Source organism: Solanum lycopersicum, chromosome 2 (genome assembly GCF_036512215.1).
Source record: "Solanum lycopersicum chromosome 2, SLM_r2.1".
Classification (NCBI taxonomy): domain Eukaryota; kingdom Viridiplantae; phylum Streptophyta; class Magnoliopsida; order Solanales; family Solanaceae; genus Solanum; species Solanum lycopersicum.
In genome coordinates this window covers 63,050,401-63,073,605 of record NC_090801.1, presented here as the reverse complement: position 1 = coordinate 63,073,605, position 23,205 = coordinate 63,050,401, and the positions used below count along the sequence as shown (strand labels likewise).

The 23,205-nt window shown below is 32.0% G+C and overlaps 4 protein-coding genes and 1 long non-coding RNA gene across 8 annotated transcripts; 2 read left to right on the top strand and 3 right to left on the bottom strand.

Moving 5' to 3' along the window:
- On the bottom strand, positions 1-6,663 carry LOC101268636 (aspartyl protease family protein 1). 4 transcript variants are annotated; one of them, XM_069293836.1, is made up of 11 exons: positions 5,104-6,663; positions 4,829-4,967; positions 3,671-3,909; positions 3,263-3,487; positions 3,032-3,167; positions 2,875-2,948; positions 2,684-2,783; positions 2,533-2,590; positions 1,331-1,402; positions 979-1,236; positions 1-280 (listed from the first exon to the last, which is right to left on the bottom strand). In XM_069293836.1, the coding sequence occupies exons 1-10, from the start codon at positions 5,403-5,405 to the stop codon at positions 1,016-1,018; spliced, it is 1,566 nt and encodes a 521-aa protein (XP_069149937.1). In that variant the 5' UTR covers positions 5,406-6,663; the 3' UTR covers positions 1-280; positions 979-1,015. The 4 variants fall into 4 exon arrangements, with proteins under 4 accessions (XP_069149937.1, XP_069149938.1, XP_004232518.1 ...); XM_069293837.1 differs by having other exon boundaries at positions 2,684-2,753; XM_004232470.5 differs by lacking the exon at positions 1-280 and having other exon boundaries at positions 776-1,236.
- On the top strand, positions 675-1,792 carry LOC104645765 (uncharacterized). Its single transcript, XR_739903.4, has 2 exons — positions 675-814; positions 1,156-1,792. It is a non-coding gene; the product is annotated as an uncharacterized lncRNA (long non-coding RNA).
- On the bottom strand, positions 6,519-7,770 carry LOC109119535 (uncharacterized). The gene is made up of 3 exons (XM_019212093.3): positions 7,513-7,770; positions 7,366-7,417; positions 6,519-6,926 (listed from the first exon to the last, which is right to left on the bottom strand). Exons 1-3 carry the CDS (start codon positions 7,647-7,649, stop codon positions 6,756-6,758), a joined length of 360 nt encoding a protein of 119 aa, XP_019067638.1. The 5' UTR covers positions 7,650-7,770; the 3' UTR covers positions 6,519-6,755.
- Positions 7,771-8,602: 832 nt separating this feature from the next.
- LOC101243949 (early-responsive to dehydration stress protein ERD4-like) lies at positions 8,603-12,008 on the bottom strand. Its single transcript, XM_004232472.5, has one exon. The coding sequence runs from the start codon at positions 11,549-11,551 to the stop codon at positions 9,056-9,058; it is 2,496 nt and encodes an 831-aa protein (XP_004232520.1). The 5' UTR covers positions 11,552-12,008; the 3' UTR covers positions 8,603-9,055.
- A 6,998-nt stretch (positions 12,009-19,006) lies between these two features.
- Positions 19,007-22,854, top strand: LOC101244247 (probable protein phosphatase 2C 60). Its single transcript, XM_004232473.5, has 5 exons — positions 19,007-19,608; positions 19,990-20,404; positions 20,575-20,942; positions 21,391-21,627; positions 22,367-22,854. Exons 2-5 carry the CDS (start codon positions 20,086-20,088, stop codon positions 22,613-22,615), a joined length of 1,173 nt encoding a protein of 390 aa, XP_004232521.1. The 5' UTR covers positions 19,007-19,608; positions 19,990-20,085; the 3' UTR covers positions 22,616-22,854.
- The last annotated feature ends 351 nt before the right edge of the window (positions 22,855-23,205 follow it).

The following is a 23,205-nucleotide window of genomic DNA, read 5'->3' as shown; positions in this document are numbered from 1 at the left end:
TTTATAGAGTATAAAGTTACTAGTTTTTTATTAATTTAATAATACATATTAAAAAACTATATGAAAAATACTACAACTTACATTTTTTTCCATATCAATATAATGAAAACTACATCTTAGAATGTTAATCGAAATTAATATCACTTGACTCTAGAAAAAATAATGACAATTAAAACGAAACGGAGGTAGTATTAACAGAAAATGCAACATCCTATTATTCTCAAATGTTATGCTACGTCACAAAATAGTGATTTTGTTTGGAGGGTCCATCAAAAACAACCTACAGAAATTAGATACATTTAGACTTTTTCAAGACCCTACTTGTACAATTACATGAGATCGAAATCTATTTTAAAGTAGACAACCTAACCACAAAATATTCCAAATAATTGACCAAATGTGAAAAAAGAACCTTGCTGGCAGCATGAAAAACGACAACAACCAAAAAAGAAAAAAAAAAGGGGTTGCAAGTACAAAAAAATCGGGTGGAGAGTCGTATCGATTCTGATTTCATTCTTTGGTACCTTTTTTTTTCCTTTCTTAATTTTAAAACGCAATCTTTGCCTACTTTATTTATCACTTCCCCCAAATTCATCACACTTCCAAAAATCCACTACTATATTATATATAAAAATAAAATAAAAGAGAGTCCATAATGTTAATCATCGCCAAAGCTAAGGTTGATTCGAGATTTGAAGTTAGTAGAGACGTAAATGCAGTTATTGATTCAAGCCTAAGGTAGTAGATATGTTTTAGCTGTGGCTGTGGAACGAGGTGGCACTGTACAATCTCACTGTTCTATTGCAATCATAAGGTACATAAACTATCATAGTGTAATGTATTAACATTTCTATACATTATATGGTTAGCCTCAAAATCAGATATGAGCAGGCAAACCAAAAATTTCTGTCCATATTGGAGCTCTGCAAGTATGATTATCTGCACTATATATGTGTTAAAAAGTCCTAAGAAGCATACCTGAATCCTCAGTGTGAGAATGAGCTTATGGTAGCAATTATAAAAGTAGCAATATCACAGATGCTAGGAAGCAGTTTATGAGGTTCAAATAACATGTTTGATAAACAGATGATGCAAAAGAACTTTGACGAGTAGTTGTCGTCCTTTCATGTGATTTCTCTGCATTATCATTTCCAGGCACAACAGCAAAGGCAGGTGGAACATGGGTGGTATTAACAGGTTGTGATGGGAAATGGTCTATTTTCTCAATATCATAACCTGCATGAAGGCCACAAGACCAAAAGTATGAAAAGAATAATCTTCTTGTAATATCTAAGTTATTGGAAGAAAGAACACCAAAAACAATACTCACAATCAAATTTCTTCCAACCGAGGATGATTTTTTCTCGATCAAACACAAAGCGGTATCCAGTCATGAAGTTCTCTGGAAAAAGATCAGTAAGAGCAACAACAGTCAGATATCACAATTTGGAAATGACTAGTACAATTTTTTAGCTGCCAGCTAAAAGTAAGGTGATATACAACCAAAACTTTTAGAGAGCTGAGATTAGCTCTGGCAGTTTCATAGCTAGAGAGTTTATTACATTGCCAGGAACCTGAAGCATCAATTATACAAGGTGTGGGACTGCTTATGCTACGAAAAGGTGATCATTCTATTCTATTTTGACTAACATAAAGGGAAAACCACTTATTTTAAGGTAATTAAAGCCAAAATTGTTGTTGTCTCTAATAAAACTATATTTTGCTGGTTATCTTTCTGAAGTGAAGTGTCCTGAAAAATCAAATCATGGAAACTCCTTCCAGTTGAACAAAAGCTACCAAAATTGCTGAATGAACTATATAACAAATTATAATATTAGTGTCCCATTGGTTGCGGATATGGTTCCTGTCTCCTTATATGGGGTCTTAAGCATTCCTAACCTCACAAGTTATCTTTTCAAGTTCACTTGAACCTAATGACCATTTTTAACATGGTACAAAGCCAGGTCAATCTATATTTTTGGTTTGTCCAATATTACGCCACTATGTATATTGTTCACGCTCCAACGTTCAGTACTTGACTGGGAGGGTGGAAGTAGAGTGTGTATGTGAGATTCCCAAATTTGTTGAGAGTATATGTTGTCTCCTTATATGGTCTTGTTGTCTCCTTATATGGTCTTGTTGTCTCCTTATATGGTCTTGGCAATCCTCACCTCCTGCTAACTTTTGGAGTTAAATTAGAACTAAGGTCTTAGCTTTAATCAAATGCCTAATGGTATGATCAAAGACGATGATTGTAAGCCATGTCCTCAATCACGATCTCCAATATTTTGGCAAAATTGCCCAAGTCAAATTCCTTCAAGTCATTTTATGAAACCACTAAAACTAATTCTTTAATGCAAAAGGTGCAACTTTTCCATGCAAGTATGTTGTTCCCTCAGTGTTTATAATGCACTTCTCTGTTTGTTTCATGTTGCAGTAGAAACAAACTTCCTTACCATGTGCTTGAAAATTCAGTTCAATTCAATGAAAAATAGAAAATACAAAAACACTGTTGCACTTAGAAAGCCTTACGTCCAATTATATTTAGAGCATCACTCTTCACAATGGCCAGGCAATACATTAGTTGATTCTGCATAGGAAACAGTATTTAGTACATATACAGGAAAGGCGATAAACTGAAATTAAGAAGAAAATATTGTGCAAGATAGTTGAACGATTGTACCTGTGTGGATATGACAATAATTGGATCATTGACAGCAAGTTGGCCTCCCCCACTCATAGTTAGGCTTAAACTAGGAATCAAGCTAGTATTTTCATCAGGACTGTCCGATATGAATCATAAAATGATAAAAGGGAAAAATAAGTAAATAAATAAATAAATAATATGTGTGGTTGTGTATTAGCAGATATTACCTCATATCATAACAATATTCAAAGGGGATCCTCGGATCAGGTGGACGCCGCTTGTCTCGTACTTGAGAATGGAACTATTTGGGAAGAAAACATTTGAATCTTAAACATGATCTAACAATGTATACAAATAAGTACACCATTTGAAAAGGATTCATACACTTTCTGAAAGCTTTGTATAGGATAGGTCCGCAAGATAGGTAAAGGAGGTTCCAGTATCAAAAAGTGCTGTAAAACCTGAATCAACGAGAGTTGTTCCAACACGTATTTGATCTACAGAAATGTTGTATGTTGGACTGCAAAAAGTTTTCCACGAGAGCGTGACTAAGTGGATCTAAAAGAGTCGGAAAGAGTGGACACAAAAAATTTAATTGACATGATTGCCACTTACTGTAATGGGTTTATATTAAAAGGGGTCTCTTCCTGGTCAAAGCTACCCTTGTCGCCAAAACTAATCCGACCTGCCCCATCACTACCAAAGCACATAGAGAAAGAATCTGCCATAAAACCTTCCTGAGACAGAATACTAGGGACTGATACCTTCTCGAGACCAAGCCCAAATAAACCATTTGGGGCTGCAACATCTAGAAAAGAACCAGTCTGCTCCTGTCCACAACTGCACACTTGAAATTGGCATGTATCAGAGATGAATTTGAGAACTTGGACAGAAGCACAAGAACTCCTCAGTTAACCAAATTTACTTTCCATATAACACATCTAGCAGTTAAAAATACACTGCCTGAGATCAACGAACGTCCAAACTTGATTCAATTAGGAAAAAGAAGTTCAGGATACTTACCCAAAGATCACACGCGCCTGGACAAAATTTTTTTCCTCACTATCATCTGTTCTCAAGTGCAAAATATCATCCACCAAAATTCCTGAAGTTGAAGTTTCCGAGGAGACATAGGATACTGAATAAGGGCAGTGGTTATTTGAACTGAGACAATTATTGCGGTCTGTACACAAGCTATCACTGCAGGTGACCTTCTTGCTAGTTGACGATCCATTCAGGCTGTATATGCTAAGCTCAATATCCTGAAGCAAAAGACATTATCCACTTCAGCCGGAGTGAAAAGGAAAAAATATAAGAGAACCACAAAATAAAGTGCATCTCATTTCTACAACAGTCCGTCTAACCACCTTATAAATTATCTTGCAAATCAAAGTTAACAGTATATTTAACCTTGCCATCTTAAAATTTGAGGAAGATAATTCTATCAAACCATGGCTTAGAGAAGGAAATGACAAAATGAATGTACAAAGTTTGGAGTAAGGATGTGATGGAATCGAACAATTAATAGTAAAATGGTAATCCGAACTGGAAAACTAGGCAATAAAAGTCTGTCACTTCACAAATCAATTGTTCATCAGTTCCCATAAAGTTCCATTGGGTAGAACTACTTAGTTGTCTGTTCACAGTTGACAACAATGTACAAGTGAATTAGATACAGAATTCTACGATCGTGCATACTCTCGTGAAAGTTTGGTTATAAAATTCTCCTTGACCGCTTCACAAAATAATGGCATCCAAAAGAGTAGGACCCGTAAATATTATCTCTTTGGCAAGTGATCATTGTCTAGTTTACTGTACCAATGTCTTATCAGAGCATCTAATTCCACTCATGAGAGTCATGGTATACCACATTCCTAAAGGCAAAGATGTTTGTGGATACTATTGCAGGCTTGCAATGAATGACAGTTGTTTTCACTTCTCACACGAAAAAAGTCATCATTTACTACGTCAGAGGGAAGCTCTCGAATAAGCTCCTCATATTTCCATCATATACATCTTGTGCAAAATAGCATAGAATATATGGATGCAACAAAATGTTGTAGCTGTCAAAGGCACTTTTCATCAACCCTTTAAGTTATACACCACAACGTTTCGCTCAATATATCATTTCATAAAGATATAAGATAACCCTAAAAAGGGGGGAAAGTGAGTAAAACATACAGAGCTGTAAAGTGTAGGATCATCAGTAGAAGCACATCTGCCGCATTCACAAGGCACCCAAAATAAGTCACTCCCAGTATCAAGAGCCACAAGAAACTTCAACCCAGGTGTCCCCAAAGTCACCGTGGTGTAATGCAAGCTGCAAAATTCATCCCCCAAAACAAATTCAAACTATAATGTCAAGAATCCAAGGGACAACACCAAGAACTTCAAGATTAAACACAAAAATACTCCCAATAAGTGGAATTTAAAAGATGGGTTTGGTTTGGTCTTACAATCCAAGAGAGCTGATCCGGAAAGTGGAATTGCCATCAGAGAAAGTAAGTGGTCCATCGAATTTAAAAAGCCTCCTGCCATGTAGCAACCTGTCGTGGTTGGCCAGCTGAGTATAATACTGAAGACTTCCCTTTACCGGCCAATTTTGAAGTGGAGCAGCAAGTTTCTGCAGTGACCACTTCTTGACAGTTTCAGAGAAACGGTGGTGCATTTCAAAAGTGAAAAGACGGCCATGACATTGTCGAAATGGGAAAATTGAGAGCAATGTTATTGTTAGCAAGAACATCACAAAAGAAGACATTTTTTCGTTTCTAAGAAAAACTCAGATCTTGAACTGTAATGGCCACTGAAATTATTGGGTTAGGTTTACAGAGGGAGAATCAAGAAAAGGAAAAAAGAGAGAGAAAAAGAGTAAATTTTGACAGTTGAAGAAAATCGCCCTACTCCATTATAGCTTCACTGACTCTTCTTTCCACAAGTAGTAATTGTTCCAATTTCCCTTAAATTCATTTTTTAAAATGCATTTGGCCTTTTATATCAATTCACGACATCATATGATAATTTAGCGGGTCAATTCCATTGTTTCACTTATTTTGTACTGGTGAATAATTTTCGTTCGCCGCCCTTTATATTTTTATATCATAATATATTTTTTTAATTTCATAGAATAGCACAAGTTATGTAAATAAAAATACTTAACCTATAAATTTTATTACATGAACATATATCAATGGATAAGTTAGAGTCCAGTTCTCGGATGTTATATTGTGCAAATGTATTTGGCAAAAATGATTAGTATAGTTGAAATCTTGAAAACTTTACTCTAATTTCCTACAAATCGAGTGTAATTGATTTTTAATTTATGATTTATAAGTTAAAATTTTAATTTATAATTTTTTATTTATTTTTGTTATTTTAACTTTAAATAAGTATTTATAAATATATTTAACTTTACTTAAATATTTTGAAATTACTTAAAAACTATTTTAACTCATAAGCACTTAAAATAAATTAATCCGCTATTAGCTCTTTGTTTGTGCGTTAATTAATGTTTGTAAATTTTATAATAAGATGTGAGATCGTACTTTAAAGTGTTTTAATAATGAAATAATACTATTGTATGTGCATGACAACGGACAAGACAAACTCCTTTTTTGTTTGTTTCTTTCTTTCCACGCAGAGCATAAAAATATCAAATATTCTTCAACTTCATAAACTTTAATTTGTATTACTAATATATATGTGTTGTTATCTCTTTGAACTGACATGTTCATTTAAATTTTTAAAATCTCAAAATTCTCCATATATATATATATAAAAATTTGTTTAATTCTCCATTTTAAACAAAAAAGAAGAAAAGAAGTTGATGCATTAATATATTGCTCAAACACATAAGCTTTTTACTCAAAAGAACTCAACATTAAATTAACAATATTATTTTAAGTACAAGTCACTTTCAAAGTTAACACGTACTACTGACTACTAACTAAAAAAATCTTCATACTGATATTTACGATAATCTAACAAAACACTCTTGCACTAGGCACAAAAAAAAAAAAAAAAAAGTAACTCCCGTTATAAAGGGATCTTGACTTACATCTGTTAATTAAGTAAACAAAAATAAAAAAAATTGTGATGTTTGTGTATTTTGTCAAGCTGGAGAGACAGAGGTAAAACCAAATTTATCAGACAAATTAGTTCTTGTTAAAGGTGAAAAATGTTCCATTTGCTGAATAAATTGTACATCTTGTACCAAAGGATTACTTGTTCTCCCTGGAGGAGACCCTGAGTAACATGATGGTGAATTTCTTCCATCTCTTGTCTGCATTTGCAAAGAAAAAAAAAGTTCATTAAGTTTGCGTTTGATAGTAGATTTTAAATTTTCTCACTCTATTGTGGAGTTGTAATTAAAAATTGAGTTCTCTGATTATACTTTTTGCTAAGAATATTTGAGATAATGATCATGTTTGGATATACTTAAATATAACTTCAAAAGTGAAACGTGAAAATAGGTTATAAAAAATATTTTTCAAATTTGCAATACAACTTCAGTTTGGATTTGAAATTTTCATGCTAGCTAGACACCAACTTTCGTGAAAAGTGAAAAATTATTTGGAAAAAAATATAGTCACACACATGTCTAAGAAAAGCAACTATTGTCTTCAAAAAATAAGAGGTATAGTAAGAGTTGCAAAATTACAAAAGAATTACCACGAGAAATCAAAAGATGTATCAAGATTTAAAGTCGTTAGATAACAAACCTTTTCAGCAACAATGTTGAGAATCCCACTTCTTCCATCAAAATTCTTCTGGCTGATCGATCATGTGAATTTTCAAAATGTTATATGTTTCTCAAGAAATGTTATAAACAGATAAATAAATCATATAAATTGAGACGAAAGAAATACCTGTTATCGTTACAATTTAGGGATTTGAGAAATTCAGGAAGAGTAGTAGTGGATCCAAGTTTTCTAGGTTTAGGGCAAATAGGTGGAACATCATTTTGCTCCTCAACAAAAATGCTCTTCACTGAAGAATGATACATCTCTGTCTCCCTTAATTTGTTTCTCTAATCAAAATTAACATATAAAGAAGAAAATTGCATTAATTCTACTAATTAAATGTCACAAGTACCATAACTTGTGACACTTTCTATAACTGGTCTTGTTTATTTATACCTTTTCTTGGAAAATGTTTTTTTACCATAAGTTAACATGTACCACATGTTTTGTCTCAAAGAAGAGGAAAATGAGAGATAAAATAGTAATTAGTTTGTTAAGTGTACTGGCTTTGTACACAGTTGGTTATAGCTAAAGGTTGAATTACACAATTAATTGCTTGGCCAAGATTTTACGTAGGGTAAGGACTTTGACTAGACTTTGTTTTTCATATATCTCCTTAAGTTTCTCATCTTGCCTATAATTCATTTTGTTCAAGTATATAGGTTTCCCAATACTAAATTTCAAAAATTAAATTAATTATTACTGTCTGATTATACATACATTTACTGAAGTTGAACCTCTTTAATCATACAAATAAAATTGTCTAAATTTAGATAAGCGATATATCACGAGTCGGACAATTGAAATAATTAAGCCTCAATTTTGACTTTATCTTCCATTTTATACCCTAATGTACAATTTTATCTTGTAACAAACACGCAAATATACATTTTACTTACTTATCTTCTTTCCTTACATGTGAATATAGCATGAATATCATTAATTCTTAATCATTGTATATTTAAACTGATTGCTCACTTTCTGGTAAGAACAAAAGAAGAAGAAAAAACAATCATGCCCCCTAGAAAAGAGCATTAAAGTTTCATTGAAAGAACATATATTTAAATGAAATCGTTTCTATATTCTTTTTGAAACGGACTAAAAAGAAATGTGTGTCACGTAAAATGCCAATAGAGAACTAAATATTTTGGCATAGGGTTGACCTACTCATATGCTATAACGTGAAGGCACGAGGAAACAGCAAACAAAATAAACATTTCCCCAAGAACCTTGTTATTCAGATTTATCTTCCTGGTTGTAAAGCAATATTTTTAACTAAAAAAAGATGCACTCCAGCTGTTACGACTACTGGGAAATGGACTATCCTGTAATGCTGAAAAGCGACGACAAACGAAAAGGCAAACATCAATGAAAACTCTACTCCTTCGAGAAAGGCACTTGAGCAGATGTTGAGGTAAACAAACAACATCTATTCACTCTGTAGATTGGTCAAGACCTGATCGTAGAAATACAGACTGTGCTACTACAGTGGAACCCGTTAGACATTATAACATGTGCTCTTGTGGTCCTAAGCCAAATATCTGTTTCCAACCACCAAAAGGATGAACCAAGAAAAGAGGAGAGAGATCTGATAGATGCAGGAACACTTCCGTAACAAAATAAGAATATATACAAAATGTCAACACAAATCTTTGGTTTTATTCACAAGTCATGAATTATACGTATCCCAATCAAATGTAGGTTGTGAGAAAACCTCATAATCAGTTGGCCCTTCGACAATGTTGTCAATAGTCTGTATGCCTTGTAATAACGCTGGCTGAAAAGAATCCTTATCAGAGGGCAAGAGTTTATACACCACTAACAATCCAAGTGTGAATATGGCTTGAAGCTTAGTTGAGTCTCCTCGTACAGAAAAGAAAAGTAGCATTGAAAGGAGGAACAAGTCAACACAAAACCTCATGATAGATAATACAGTATCCATCAACCTCCCATCATTACCAGCAGGGAAACCTCGCACTCTGTATACAAACAGGAAGTTGTACTTGTCAACTAAATACCGGTACCCAAAGTAAACTGCACCAACAGGAACCACCAGAGGAGCAAACGAACAATAGATCAGGGTTAGGGCAAATATTGTCAGATTGAAAGCATAATACTGTGCAAAATCAAACTTCGGCTTTGGAACTGGTGAGGTTCGGCTGACTGGAGGGTATTCAGACAAATCTTGTCCAGGGAAATCAATTTCATTTGGAGAGGCATCGTGTAAAAATCCATTGTTGTCAGCAATCACAGTTGAACTCCTTTCATGAATCAGAGGCCTCTCCAAACTATCAATGTCTTGATTTTCCAATGGGTACTCCTCACTCCGTTCTGGTACCAACTGAAGCATGTCATTTTTACGGAACTTTTGAAGCTTCTTCTTAATCCAAGGAATTGGAGCTAATAAATCAAAAGATATACCCAAAAAACTGCTTGTAATTAAAAATGCAAGAGACGAGAGGCATGTCCTTGTCAAAAAGGAAGCAGTCATGTACTGCTCGATCTTTTTGCAATCTTCTCCATCCAAATAACACCGACCCATACTTAAGAGAGCACCCTCAAGAGTAGATTCGACCAGAGCCCTAAGCAGAATGAGATTTACCAGAAAGAAGCAAACCATTTTCAGTAGCTCAGCCCTTTGCTCACCAGATACAGTAAGATGTTGTTCAAATTTAGAAAGATAAGAAAGAACTGAAGGGACAACAATGTACATGCTCACAAAAATCAGAACATTGGGCAAAAATTGAAATATTATTGTTGCTAGCCAGCTCGAGCCCTGCACCCAGTTCAGCCACATCTGAGCATGATCCATAGCTTCAGCATTGATTATTCTCCCTGCACTTTGAATAGCACTAATCACAGCTAGTGGAGAACTGCAGAATAGCAACATCAACAATAGGCATGTGTTCACCAACACTCTGCGCAGCTTTAAGGAGAACTTTGTTGATCCCAGGTGGTTCCAGTATATGTCAGTAGCTAAAGGAGCTCTCTCCACTTTCCACTGGTTCCTCTGTAGTTGCAACTCAATGACTGAGAAGAATCGACCATATCGCCTCCTCTTCTCATTCCGGAGGTCCTGGACAGCCTTATTAGCTGTGAATACGTCCTTAAATACCACAAAAGCTACACCAGCACCTCTTGCCCTCCCTTCTTTATAAGATGCCATTTCCATCTCCAAATCAGCTCTCAACTCTTGCAATTTTCTTAATCTCTCTTCATCTGAGAAACCTAATTGATCCACAACATGATACCATGTATCCTTAGCCTTTCTCCACAAAAAGCACAGTCGTTCTAACAAGCCCCGCCCGTTCACACTATCATTATTATACTCGTCTTCCTCACCCTCATTCAAATAACCCCGTAACTCAATTCTTGAGACTAGTTTAGAGATATCTTCCCGAACCTTCACCAACTCTGTAGCTAAATCATCCAGAGCACACAAATCCATAGGGACAACTACTCTATACACCTTCCCCGGATATTTATGCTGAAAATACTCCACTAAAGGTGTCTTATCAAAACCTAAGGTCTTAGGTACACCCTGCACCATAATGGAAAAAATTGCACTGACATTTGTACCAGAATTACTCGGATTTCCATAGCCGTCTCTAAGTCTAGTAATTTTCAACCTTTCTTGTATTTCACTTATACCATAATGTACCAAAACAACAACAATAACAACAAATATAAAGTGAATCCAGAGTAATGGAGAACCTTTTTCTATATGGTTTATTGTAGTCTTTGAAAACTGATCAGCCATAGGAGCCTTACCAGCATATATATTCAACGGCAGCATTACAGCAAGAGAAAGAAGGGCGAGGAATAATAGCAGGGCAGAGCTGCCGCCCTCAATAAGGAGATATTGAGCAGCGTCAGCCCCGCAGTGGCGGGCGATTTCAACACCAGTGGCGTGCCAGGCAGCTAAGAGCTTGGAGACAATGGCAGTGGGACCGGGCATGCGACGGTGGTCGCTTCGAAGCTTCCCGAAGATGAAAATAAGAAGGCAAGTCAAAGCTCCAATGGCGGAGATATTGAGGAGGTACTGGATGTTACCATACCAAGCGACGTCGTAATTGAAGTCTCCGTCACCGGCGGCCGGCGGAGGAGAGAAAGTGGAATTGGCTGCCATGGAAGGTGAGTCTGCAGAGAAGCTGGATTGGATCATATTGAATTGAAATTGAGATTCATCTAATGTTTAGGGTTTCGGCGGGTCGAACCGATTGACCCGAGAAGGTGATGAGAAATGAGAATAACGAAAGGTAATTCCTTTAGTGTTAAGATCCAATTTCAGGTTGTTAAACCCCTTTCAATAATTAAAGCCTATGATAATGATACAATTAGTAATTTTTAATTGGTTTACCTTAAACCGACATGTGGGAAGGAGTGCACACACACACAACCGGAATTGCTAGGCCCAATAGATATGACCCGACTTCTTTCTAATGGGCCTAATCGTTCTGAGGCCCATAGATTGTGTTACTACAACAATGGTACATCCATCACACACATCTTTGAGCAAATCACGTTAGGAGAATTCTAATTGAATCTTCAATTTTAATTCGTTTTAAGGTTTTTTATTTATATTAAATGTAATGTATATTTCCATATTAAATGTATGAATTGATATACATTTTGTATCTTTTAAGATTTATTTATCTTTTTGTAATCTTTTTTAAAAAAAAATCTTCAATCGAAATTCAAATTGTGATTATAAAAATGAAAAAGTAATATGTTAAAATTTTAGTGACATTAAACGAGACGAATTGGCGGGACTTGACCAACCCAGTTGTTATCTCATTCGAGGCCAAGTCATTCAGCCCAACGTAAACTTAGGGTATCTCCAACCCTAAACTCTATTTTACTTTCAAAATATAGAGTTCTCTATTTTTTCAGACAATCAACTCCAACCCAGTTTCTATTTTACTCTCTAAAAAAGATTTTTTTTCTCTCTCCTCAATATTATATTATTATTTCTTTATTGTTTTCTTATTTCATAATACAAATCTTGTCTTTCTTTTTTTTTATGAATAATCATCTTATATAAATTATAATTTCATGTAATATAAAATTTAATTCTTTGAAACTTTTATTTAATATTAAATTAAATATTATTCTAAATTTCTAATGAACAACTACGAATGATTGAAAAAAGAAATCAACAAGCACAATCGCAATCACAATCACAACTTCTTTAATCATACACTAATTCCTTTTTCGAATATCGTTAAATCCATAAAAGACTTACTGGATTACTAAATTATTGTTGTGATTTTTAAAAGGGCAACTTTCACATATAGCAAACAAAAAATTCATATTTGTATGCTATAGCAAAATTTGCATAATTGCGCTCCATAGCAAACATATAACTGTATAATTCGTTATACATATAAAACTATATAATTCGCTGACCTAAAATGTATAATTCGCTGGTCTCGTTATACATATACAATTGTATGATTTGCTGGCCTATTTCGCTGCAATTGTATAATTCACTAGCCTATTTCAATGCAATTGTATAATTCCTTGCCTATTCGCTGCAATATGTGTATAAAATTTGTTTTGCATACAATTGAATTGAAGTAAAATGTTTGTACAATGTATAATTATAAATGTATTGGAAGAAGATATATGTTTTTCTCTCGCTTTATACAAAAATTAGAAAAACAATTTATATACTTTTGTTGTATAAAGTGAGAGAAAATTGTATTTCACTGCAATTGTATAATTCGCTAACTTTTTTCGTTGCAATATTTGTATAAAATTTGCATCTGTATACAATTGTATCGAAGCAAAATGTTTGTAAATTGTATAATTAAATGTATAGCACAAAGATATATGTTTTTCCATGTGTATATATAATTTTCTCTCGCTTTATACAAAACAAAAACACATTTTATACACTTCTGTTGTATAAAGCGAGAGAGGCGAGCAGAGGGAGAGTGGCTAGCGAGAGTTTTGGGAGAGAGGCGACTGACAAACTTTGGCAAACGTTTGTTATGGGGCACAATTAAATCAAACAGTAGCTACTCCATTTATTTTAGGTTATTAGTTTGCTATTATATACAATTATCCATTTTTCAAATTATTAGTGTGTGCATTGTATCTGTTGTTATCTTGTATATAAACTACTATGTTATGTATTATACTTTTTAATTAAATTTTTTATCTTGCATTTAAATTTTGTGCATTCTTCATCATGAAAATTAATATAACACCAAATTGTATCACAAAGTGACCAAAATTTTAAAAAAAATATTATTAATTCGAGATGAAAATAGTAAATATAAAATAAAATATTTTTAAAAATATTATATTAAATTTTTAAAAAATTGCATATATTAGAGATTTAATTATAGGGTTTAGGGTTTAGGACTCTATCGCCAACTTGGAGAGATTGGACCTAAAGAAAAAATTTAGTTTAGGCCATGAATGGCTGATAATATATATTAATTGTTGGGTTCAAATGTTGAGATTCAGTTTGAGTGCTGTGCCTCAAACCTTTCATAATTAGGCGTTTCTTATGGACTCCATAATCCATCATATACTTTTCTACACTCCATATGTTCCTCGCCCTCTATTGTTTTAAAAATATATATTGAAAAAAGAAAAACTAAAAGTATCTAGAAAAGTCTCATTATGTATATATATATATATATACACGTACTAATAATATAACATGACTTGTAGTGCAACAGTATTCGAATTTTAGGTACGAAAAAATTTTTATGGAAGTATTATCTCTTGAAATGGTCTTGCAGTATGTAAGACCAATTAAATCGGACTCTAATACGGATACGAGAACTCTAAAAAAAAACTCTTCACTTTTTCATTCATGATTTATTATTATAATAAAAAAATACAAAGTTAAATCACTTTGGTAACAAATCTAATGTTGTAAGAACCATGCAAACTGGAATTAAAAAAAAAAAAATCTTTTTTGGACAAGAAATTTGGCTAAAATGATTTTTTTATTTTACCTTTTAAAATATTTTTATCCTTTTAATTTTAATATATTTTGATTAAAAAATTAATTTTTAAAAATCATTTAACTTTAAATGGCCAAATTTTCTGACAATTTAATAATTTTTGATTAAAATATCTAAGAAAAGAAAGAAGAAAAAACCAAACTACACATTAATGAAGGGATCAAAAAGGAAATGTGCACCTGACCTTGACCCCCTTTAAATAAAAGATGATTAGTGCATAATCACATGGGTTGACATTAATTACAACCTGCAAATTTTGGTTAAAAGGATAAAGCAGACACTATTATAATGACCACATGCAGATTAGATTAATTCAATAAAAAAGAACAGACTATTCTTGTGAAAAAAAAAAACATATAATATATATGCAGCTTGATTTGGTCCGTAGAGAAATAATTAATTAGGTAACGAGTTTTTAAAAAAGATAAAGAAAATTGGAATTTATTAATGTTTAAATAAGGAAGATTAAAAGCTTAATTTGTTGACTTAGCCTGTTCAATGAAATCAAATAAACAAGGGTAGCTTAATCGGCTCTGATACATGATTTTTTATTAATATTTCAGTCGGTTAATAATTATAAGAATAAAATATAATTACTTTGATATTGAATTTATAAATTAATTAATAATTTAAAATAATTATTTTTAATAACGTCGATAAGACCAAACGGGTGATAATATCTTGGATTTTTTTTCTTCGAACATGTGAATACTTTGAGATTTGAGATGTAATATTAGGAAGTAGTCAATTAATATTATGAGTACCAACTTTCCTATGTTTTTCTTTTCAAAAAGTGATAAACTTAAGAAAAGTCAACGCTCATTAATTCTGATTAATTATTTTGGCAAAAGGACCTACTTATTATACGTGCATAAAAAGTAAGAGGAGTTTCATACGTATGATTTGAGATGAGAAAAAAATTTGAAATGAGAAGAAAGTATTTAAATATGTTGATAATATTAAAAAACATATTAAATTATCTTGATTTTATTTTTATTAAAAATGTTACTATTTGAATTCTTTCCCCATATTATTCATGTGATTGAACAATTTTATGATTTATCCTAATTATCGCTACAAAAAGAATAAAATTATTTAAAAATAAAAATTCGAAGAATTTGAAAAGTTATTTAATATATTGACCACATTCACATGCCTGTGTCATATTAAGGAGTATGTTTTAGACTTCTATTTCCCTCATTCGTTTTCTCTTATTTAATTCCTTTAAATTCTTGCATAAAGTTTTAGTTGCAATTCTCCAAATTAATTAATTATTTTTCTTCTATTTAAAACTCAATAACGAGAAAAAAGAACATCATCTCCCATTTTAAAAGAAAGGTTTGTTATTTTCCTTGAAGAAAAAAACCCAGATAATTGATGTTTCATTTTGCCAAATATTTTTTATATACGTAAAAATTTTCTATGTATTTTTCTTGATCAATTACAATAGTTTGTAATTATTTTATTATTGATCAATTTCTATTCTGTAAACAGATTATTAAATTAAAATGTACAAATATATATAGTATAGAAATAATTTTTCTTTCACTTTATTTGTAGATTTCTTTATTTATAATATATAGAGATCAACATCTCAATGGATAGTCAAGATATCTACTTAAACGTGGATATATATTTGATTATATAAAAGATGGAAAAAAATACATTATTGTCTCAAATAAACATATAATGCATGGTCTCAAAGATTAGCATTATTAAAAATACAAAGCTTTAAAGTATAAAGTTAGATTATCGCTAAATTATAATAATATTATAATAATTTAGTCTCTTCCACGTCATGTTCATAATCCTATAACACAATCGCTTTACCCTCTTTATTTTTTAACAAAAATATTTTTCCCAATGTCTTTTTTCTTGAGTGCTTGACAATCTCTATTATTTTCATTATTCTTTTCATTTATTTGTTCATGTTTATCTAAGAGCCGTTTTGGCTCAGCTTAAAAGCTGATCAAACTGATTTAAAAACTGATTTTTGACTTATTTAGCTATTTGGCAATACTCAAAATAACTTATTTTAAGGCAAAAGTTAAAAGATGAGATAGGGATGTTTTTTTTTCCAGCTTATAAGCTGTTTTAAGTTGACCACATTTTTTCCTTTTTGCCCTTAATATTTTTATACAATCTCCAAATTACCCACATAACCCTAATATCTCTTTCTTCTATTTTTCCTTTTCCACGTGTGGATGATAGACAATTACTATTACTAATGAATGAAAATAAAATAAATCTTAAATTATTTAAGTGATCTATTCAAATTATATATTATTAAAATGTAAAATAAGTTGCACATATAACTTAAATAAAAATTTATATTCCTCTTGTAAATAATTTGTGATAATAAAGAAATATGTCAATGATAGACAATTATTATTACCTATGGATGAAACTAAAATAAAATCTTAAATCGTTCTTTAATCTATTCAAATTATATATCTTTAAAATCTATAATAAGTTTATATTCCTCTCATAAATAATTTGTGATGAGAAAGAAATATGTGAATGATATCAAAATATAATTATTTATGACTGTAAAATATAAATTAATTAACTTTTATTATGTTAACAGCTTTTAAGGGTATTTCAGACATTTTAATTTAAAAGACTGTTTATCAGCACTTATTTGTCAAACACATCAACAATTTTTTTTTAACTTCAACACTTTTATCCAAACACATAACTACTTATTTTAAAAATAAGTTTCAGCACTTTCAGAAGTATTTTTTTAAAGTTGCTTTTATTAATCCCATCCAAACGGACCCTAAATAATATTCTTTGGATGTTTTTGTTAGCAATTATTTTTTGATTCCTTTAAATGTTAGAACTTTAAACATATTTTGTAATCATAGTATGATATTATTCTAAATATTCATTTTCTTCTCATTTCTAAATTGATATGTTTTTGCTTTCATATTATTTTAGTTTTTAGATGTGTCATATTTAATTTGGAAAGTTAAGGAAGAGGTCAACATATGTTTTTTAGGATGTTTCGAAATTGATATATCATCAAGTTCTTATACTCAAGTTTATGCATTGTTTGAATACGCACTTTCATTATTTTGTAGTTATGATGGAAATGTATGCATTTTATAATTAATTCAAGCATTTTTTATAATTATAATAACTTTTATTTTATAAAATTTTGCATGATTTACTGGGTATCTGTATTTTTTATAATTACAAATCTTTTTACACAAAAATTGTAAAAAGAAAAATCATCAATTTTCTTTCCTGAAGAAAATCGAGAAAATATTTTAGCACTCAGATTTGAGAAATTTGGATGTATTAGAAGTTTAGAACAACAGTTATAGAAGTTCTCATAATTTTTTCTACAAGGAAATCGAGAATATATTTTAGTACTCTTTCTATCCACTTTTATTTGTTACATTGTATGTTTTAAATATTAATTTGACTATTTTAAAATTAAATTTGATATCTTAAACAAAATTAGATATTCAATAATTATACAAAAAAAATATTATATATTACAATTTTTTACATATTAAAATATTGAAAAAACATATCGTAAAATATTAGTTAAAATTTTGTGATTTAACTATAACAAAGGAAATTCTAATGCAATTATCTACAAACCTTTACCCCTTTCCTTTATTCTTTTTTATATAAAAGTATAAATATATTTATTGTTTATGTAGGATTATATCAAATTGAACATGAATGATAAAAATGATGGAGAATATAATTATATAGATAATTTTGAAATTGACGTTTATATAGTCAACAAAATAGCTCTCGTGATGGCAAATTCAACAATTTATTTTAAAAATAAATTTTGATATTAAAATTTTTATGAGAAGAATTGAGATAAACGATCATTAAATATATTTATATTTAATTCTGAATTATAATCAAATAAGAGTGTGTAACACCAGTATTTACACACATAACATACACATACATGATAGCTAGCTACTCATCATGTTCGAATATTTAGAGAATAATACTTCTTTACTTTTATTTTGTTAATGGTCATAAAAAATGAAAAATACTAATCATGTATTTCAAAGTATTACATAATTATAAGTTCCCCCGCGTCTGGGAGGAAAAATAGTAGTACTGAGTGTTGAGAAAGGAAAAATTATAATTATTTTATAGATTATGGTATATAAAATATTAAATGAGGGTGATATATCTCAGAGTTGATGTAACAATATTTTAACTTTTGATGAGTTAAAAGTTTATTCGATAAGAACATTCAATAATGCTCTCTATACCAATAAACTGTTAATTTTAAATTTCTAATTCGTTCCCAATCATTTATTAGATAACCTAATACTAATAAATCAATAAAATAATTTTACATTATAACTCGATTTTGAAACACCTTATATTTAATTTTTTTTAATTAAATAACAAAATTTTATCCCCATTATAGTTAACACGTTTCATTCTAACTAGTTACTACATGAGGGGCACGTGCTTAACCAAAAAGATAACAAATTAAATTCATTAAGTTAAACATGTATGTTGGCCGACTAAAACTTGGTTAGAAAGTATCATTAGTCAAATAATATCAAACTCTTATAAGGAAAAGTTTCTTTATAAAATAAAAGATAAATATATATATATAAAGAAGACGCATATTAAAAATAGTCGACTTGTTTTATATTTGAAGCTTTATAAATTATGTAAATTTAATTGGCATTTCGAAAAAATATATATACAATTTTTTTTCTAATAGCTTATAAGGTGGACCCAATTTGCATTGCTGGTTTTCAGCCATCGATTTTGATGGTTCTTTTTTATTTTTTATATCTGCTAAGACAATATATATTTTTTTTAAAAAAAAAAAACTCAAAATACTACGAAATTGTTTATAAAAAAAAAAGGGACTTTCTCTTCAGTGGTTCAATCACACTGAATTCAGAAAAAAGAGGAAAAAAAAAATTAAAAAAGCTGCCTTTTTTTCTTCTTTTATCTTCTTCTTCATCTTCCTTTCCATTCTCATCTCCCACATTCAACTGAAAAACAGATATATAGAGAGAAAAAGGAAAACAAAAAACTGAAAAAGAAACCAACAAAACAGGAAAAAGACTTAATCTTTTCTCTGTATTTCATATTCTTTAACCGTATATTCTCATAAACTCTGGTTGATCTTTAATGGATCTGTAGATCTAACGTTTATTGGCTACGTTTAATTGTATTTTCACACTGTGTGATTCAGTAATATTATACCATATAAGGCCTAATCACAACTGTGAGTCTTCTTTTTTTTTTCATCTTTATTTAGGAGAGAAATTGTTAAAGATGTGAAGTTGGTATGGTTTTTATGTTCTCTTTGAGTTTTAACTGTTCTTTTGTTCATTTTGCACTTATGGTTTCACTGGGTTTTGGTTTTTACAATCTTGAAATTGACCCCTTTTTGTTTTGGACGGTAATGGGTTAGTTTGACTCTGCTTTTTGCCCTAAGTTGTTTTCAAATCTTGGGAGTTTTGTTCTTGCTGTTGAAATTAGAATTATGGGCTTTGTTTAAGCATACTGTCTTGTTTAAATCTTGGGGTTTGTTGATAAAGTTATGATCTTGGTGAAGTTATTGTCTAGTTGAATCTCTTGTTATATGGTTGTTTCCAATTTGCAGAACAAAGGGAGTAGTGGTGGAAGTTTTTAGTTTTGGAGAGCAGTTGCATCCATTTGGATGTTGAGGAATTGGCGGTAAGCAAAGGTGAAATGAGGGATGTTATCAAGGTTGATAAATTTCTTGAAGGCATGTTGCCGGTCATCGGCGGATCGTTATGTACATAGTGCTACAGATTCAGCTGGACGGCAAGATGGACTTTTTTGGTATAAGGACAGTGGACAACACTTACTTGGTGAGTTCTCTATGGCAGTTGTTCAGGCCAACAATTTGCTGGAGGATCAGAGCCAGATTGAGTCAGGTTCTTTGAGCTTGCTTGATTCTGGCCCATATGGAACGTTTGTTGGGGTATATGATGGTCATGGTGGGCCTGAAACATCACGGTATATCAATGATCACCTCTTTCAGAATCTCAAGAGTAAGCATATTGAATATTTTATTTTATAAAACTAAACTGCTAATCTGCCAACTGCCAAGTATTAAGTTGCATAAGTTGATTGGTAGTACAGGGAAGCATGCCGGATAGTGTTTGTTGAATTAGTAGTTTGATAGCTTGATCTTGATTACACTGCAACTTAAATATTGCAGGGTCTGCAGCTGAACAAAATTCCATGTCTGTTGATGTAATACGAAAAGCGTTTCAAGCAACAGAGGAGGGATTCATTTCTCTAGTTGCTCAGCAGTGGCTAACGAAACCTCAGATGGCTTCTGTTGGAGCATGCTGTCTGGTTGGGGTGATCTGTGATGGGACCCTTTATGTTGCCAACCTTGGTGATTCCCGGGCTGTTTTGGGGAGACTTGTCAGGGCTACAGGAGAGGTTCTAGCCCTTCAGCTTTCAGCTGAGCATAATGCAAGTATTGAGTCTGTCAGACAGGAATTGCATTCTATGCATCCGGATGACCCACAGATAGTCGTTCTGAAGCATAATGTATGGCGTGTAAAGGGTCTGATACAGGTATGTTTTTGACAATGGTAACAAGGCGTGCTCTAGACTCTAGTTTGCTAGTGTATAGTCTCATCTTGCCTCTTAGTTAAATGCAAAAATCATTATTGCACTCGTGTTCTATTCTCATTCATTTGCAGGTTGCCAAGTGTATACTGACTTTTGTCTTAGTACTTTACACTCCCTGAAGCTGAAGTGAATTATAAGCCTGTAAATTGTTTCCCCAGTTGTGTCTGTCTTTTTGATACCCCAAATACATTATCCTTCTGTTCTGGTTTGCTTAACGAGGAATGGATGGAGTATTAAACTTCCAATTGTATTATCTAACCGCATGGCTAGGTTTTTATCCTGCATTATGTGCTGGATTCCTGTTTTTCTAATTAATTTGTATCTTTACCTCGCTGAACATGTATTTGCTGTTTTGAGAATGTTTTTAATATTTCATATATTAATCTGTCAGATTTCGAGATCTATTGGCGATTTATATCTCAAAAATGCTGAGTACAATAAAGAGCCATTGTATGCAAAATTTCGTTTGCGAGAACCTTTTACGAGGCCCATATTGAGTGCGGATCCAGCGATTTCAGTGCATGAACTCCAGCCACATGATCAATTTCTCATCCTTGCTTCCGACGGTCTTTGGGAACATCTTAGCAATCAAGAGGCAGTTGATATTGTCCAAAATAGCTCTCACAAAGTATGATCCTTCACTTGAAAGCATAAAATTTCTTATTCTTTTATTTCTCAAAATTATTTATTTAATGTCATGGATTGAAAGTTGGTCTGATTTTCCTTAGGCAGTCCTGTTTATATTTTAAGCACATTACAAACTCACGTAGCCTGGTAGTTCTTTTCTTTGCTAATCACCGCATTATTGCACTGAAAGCTTTAATTATAATTTACTCCCCCCTTTTGGTTATACACAGTTACATTGCATCTTAAAAAAATTACATCATTTAACATCATGTGCAGATTTAGAGAGCAGATTATTTCGGTAATTACATCTTGTAGTCACTAATTATATTGCTCGTAAAAAGCACAATGCGGTAGAAATGTTCCATGTCTTTGACATACCAGAAACAAATTGAACTCCTATTCTTAGATACTCATCTATAGTCAATAAAAGGCAAAATTATGTGTACCACGAGCACACCCATTTGACGAAAACATTAGTTTACTTAACAAAAGCTATCAGATTAGCGAACGACAATTACTTTGTGAAGTATGAAAAATGGAAATAAGAAACTTCAAAGTTCATTCTTCGGATGCTTGAATGGAAGTACACAGGGCTTATACTTCCCTGTCAAATTCCCTTTCGTGTATGTTGTTCCGTGTGTTGCCATCATGAATAAGGGTTGAGGTTCATCTGAATGTTGATGGATTTCAATGTTGAGCTTATTAGGAAAGTAACTACATTTTCTATATTCATTCTTCAGGGAAGTGCTCGGCGGCTTGTAAAAGCTGCACTGCAAGAAGCGGCAAAGAAAAGGGAGATGAGATATTCTGATTTAAAGAAGATTGATCGTGGTGTGAGGAGACATTTTCATGATGATATCTCAGTCATAGTCGTGTTTCTTGATTCAAATCTTGTGAGTAGAGCCAGCTCACTTAGAGGGCCCTCTGTATCTCTGAAAGGAGGTGGTATGAACTTCCCAGCAAAAAGTCTGGCTCCCACTCCCGCATAACTTGGTACTGCTTGACCTTTCCACAGTGTTGTATACTTTGCTGTATCCTTTCTGAAACTTGTTATGACAAGATCCTTTAGTAGATTAAAGAGAAATAACAGAAAGTGCGGCACTAATTTATTCTTTTGTTGTGCAATGTGATGTTTTTGATGTTCAATGTAACGTTTAACTTGGAACAGACGTCTTTATTAACTTTATAAGTAGGCAAGAAGATCAAATTTTCTTTCTTGAGGATGAAACTTCTCTGCTTATATTCTATCAATTTTACTTGCTCACTTTTCTGTGGTAAATGTAAATGAATGCCTCTCATTTTGAACCCATAACGACAGTTTTTCCTGGAAATGGATTCTTGCACACTGTTTTCTAGTTCGGTTACCATTGGCAATCGTTGATTTTGTGAGGATTTTATCTGTCTATTATCGAATTCTTGGCACCTAATAGGAATCCGCTGGTAAGTTTTTATTTGACAGTACACCAATAACTCCAGTGTGCTTACTAGCATCTTCCAGAAACAGCACTGAATAATGGACCATGTACGTTGTTATTGACATTATTAGTTTGACTGACCAACAGTATTATGTGGGGGACAG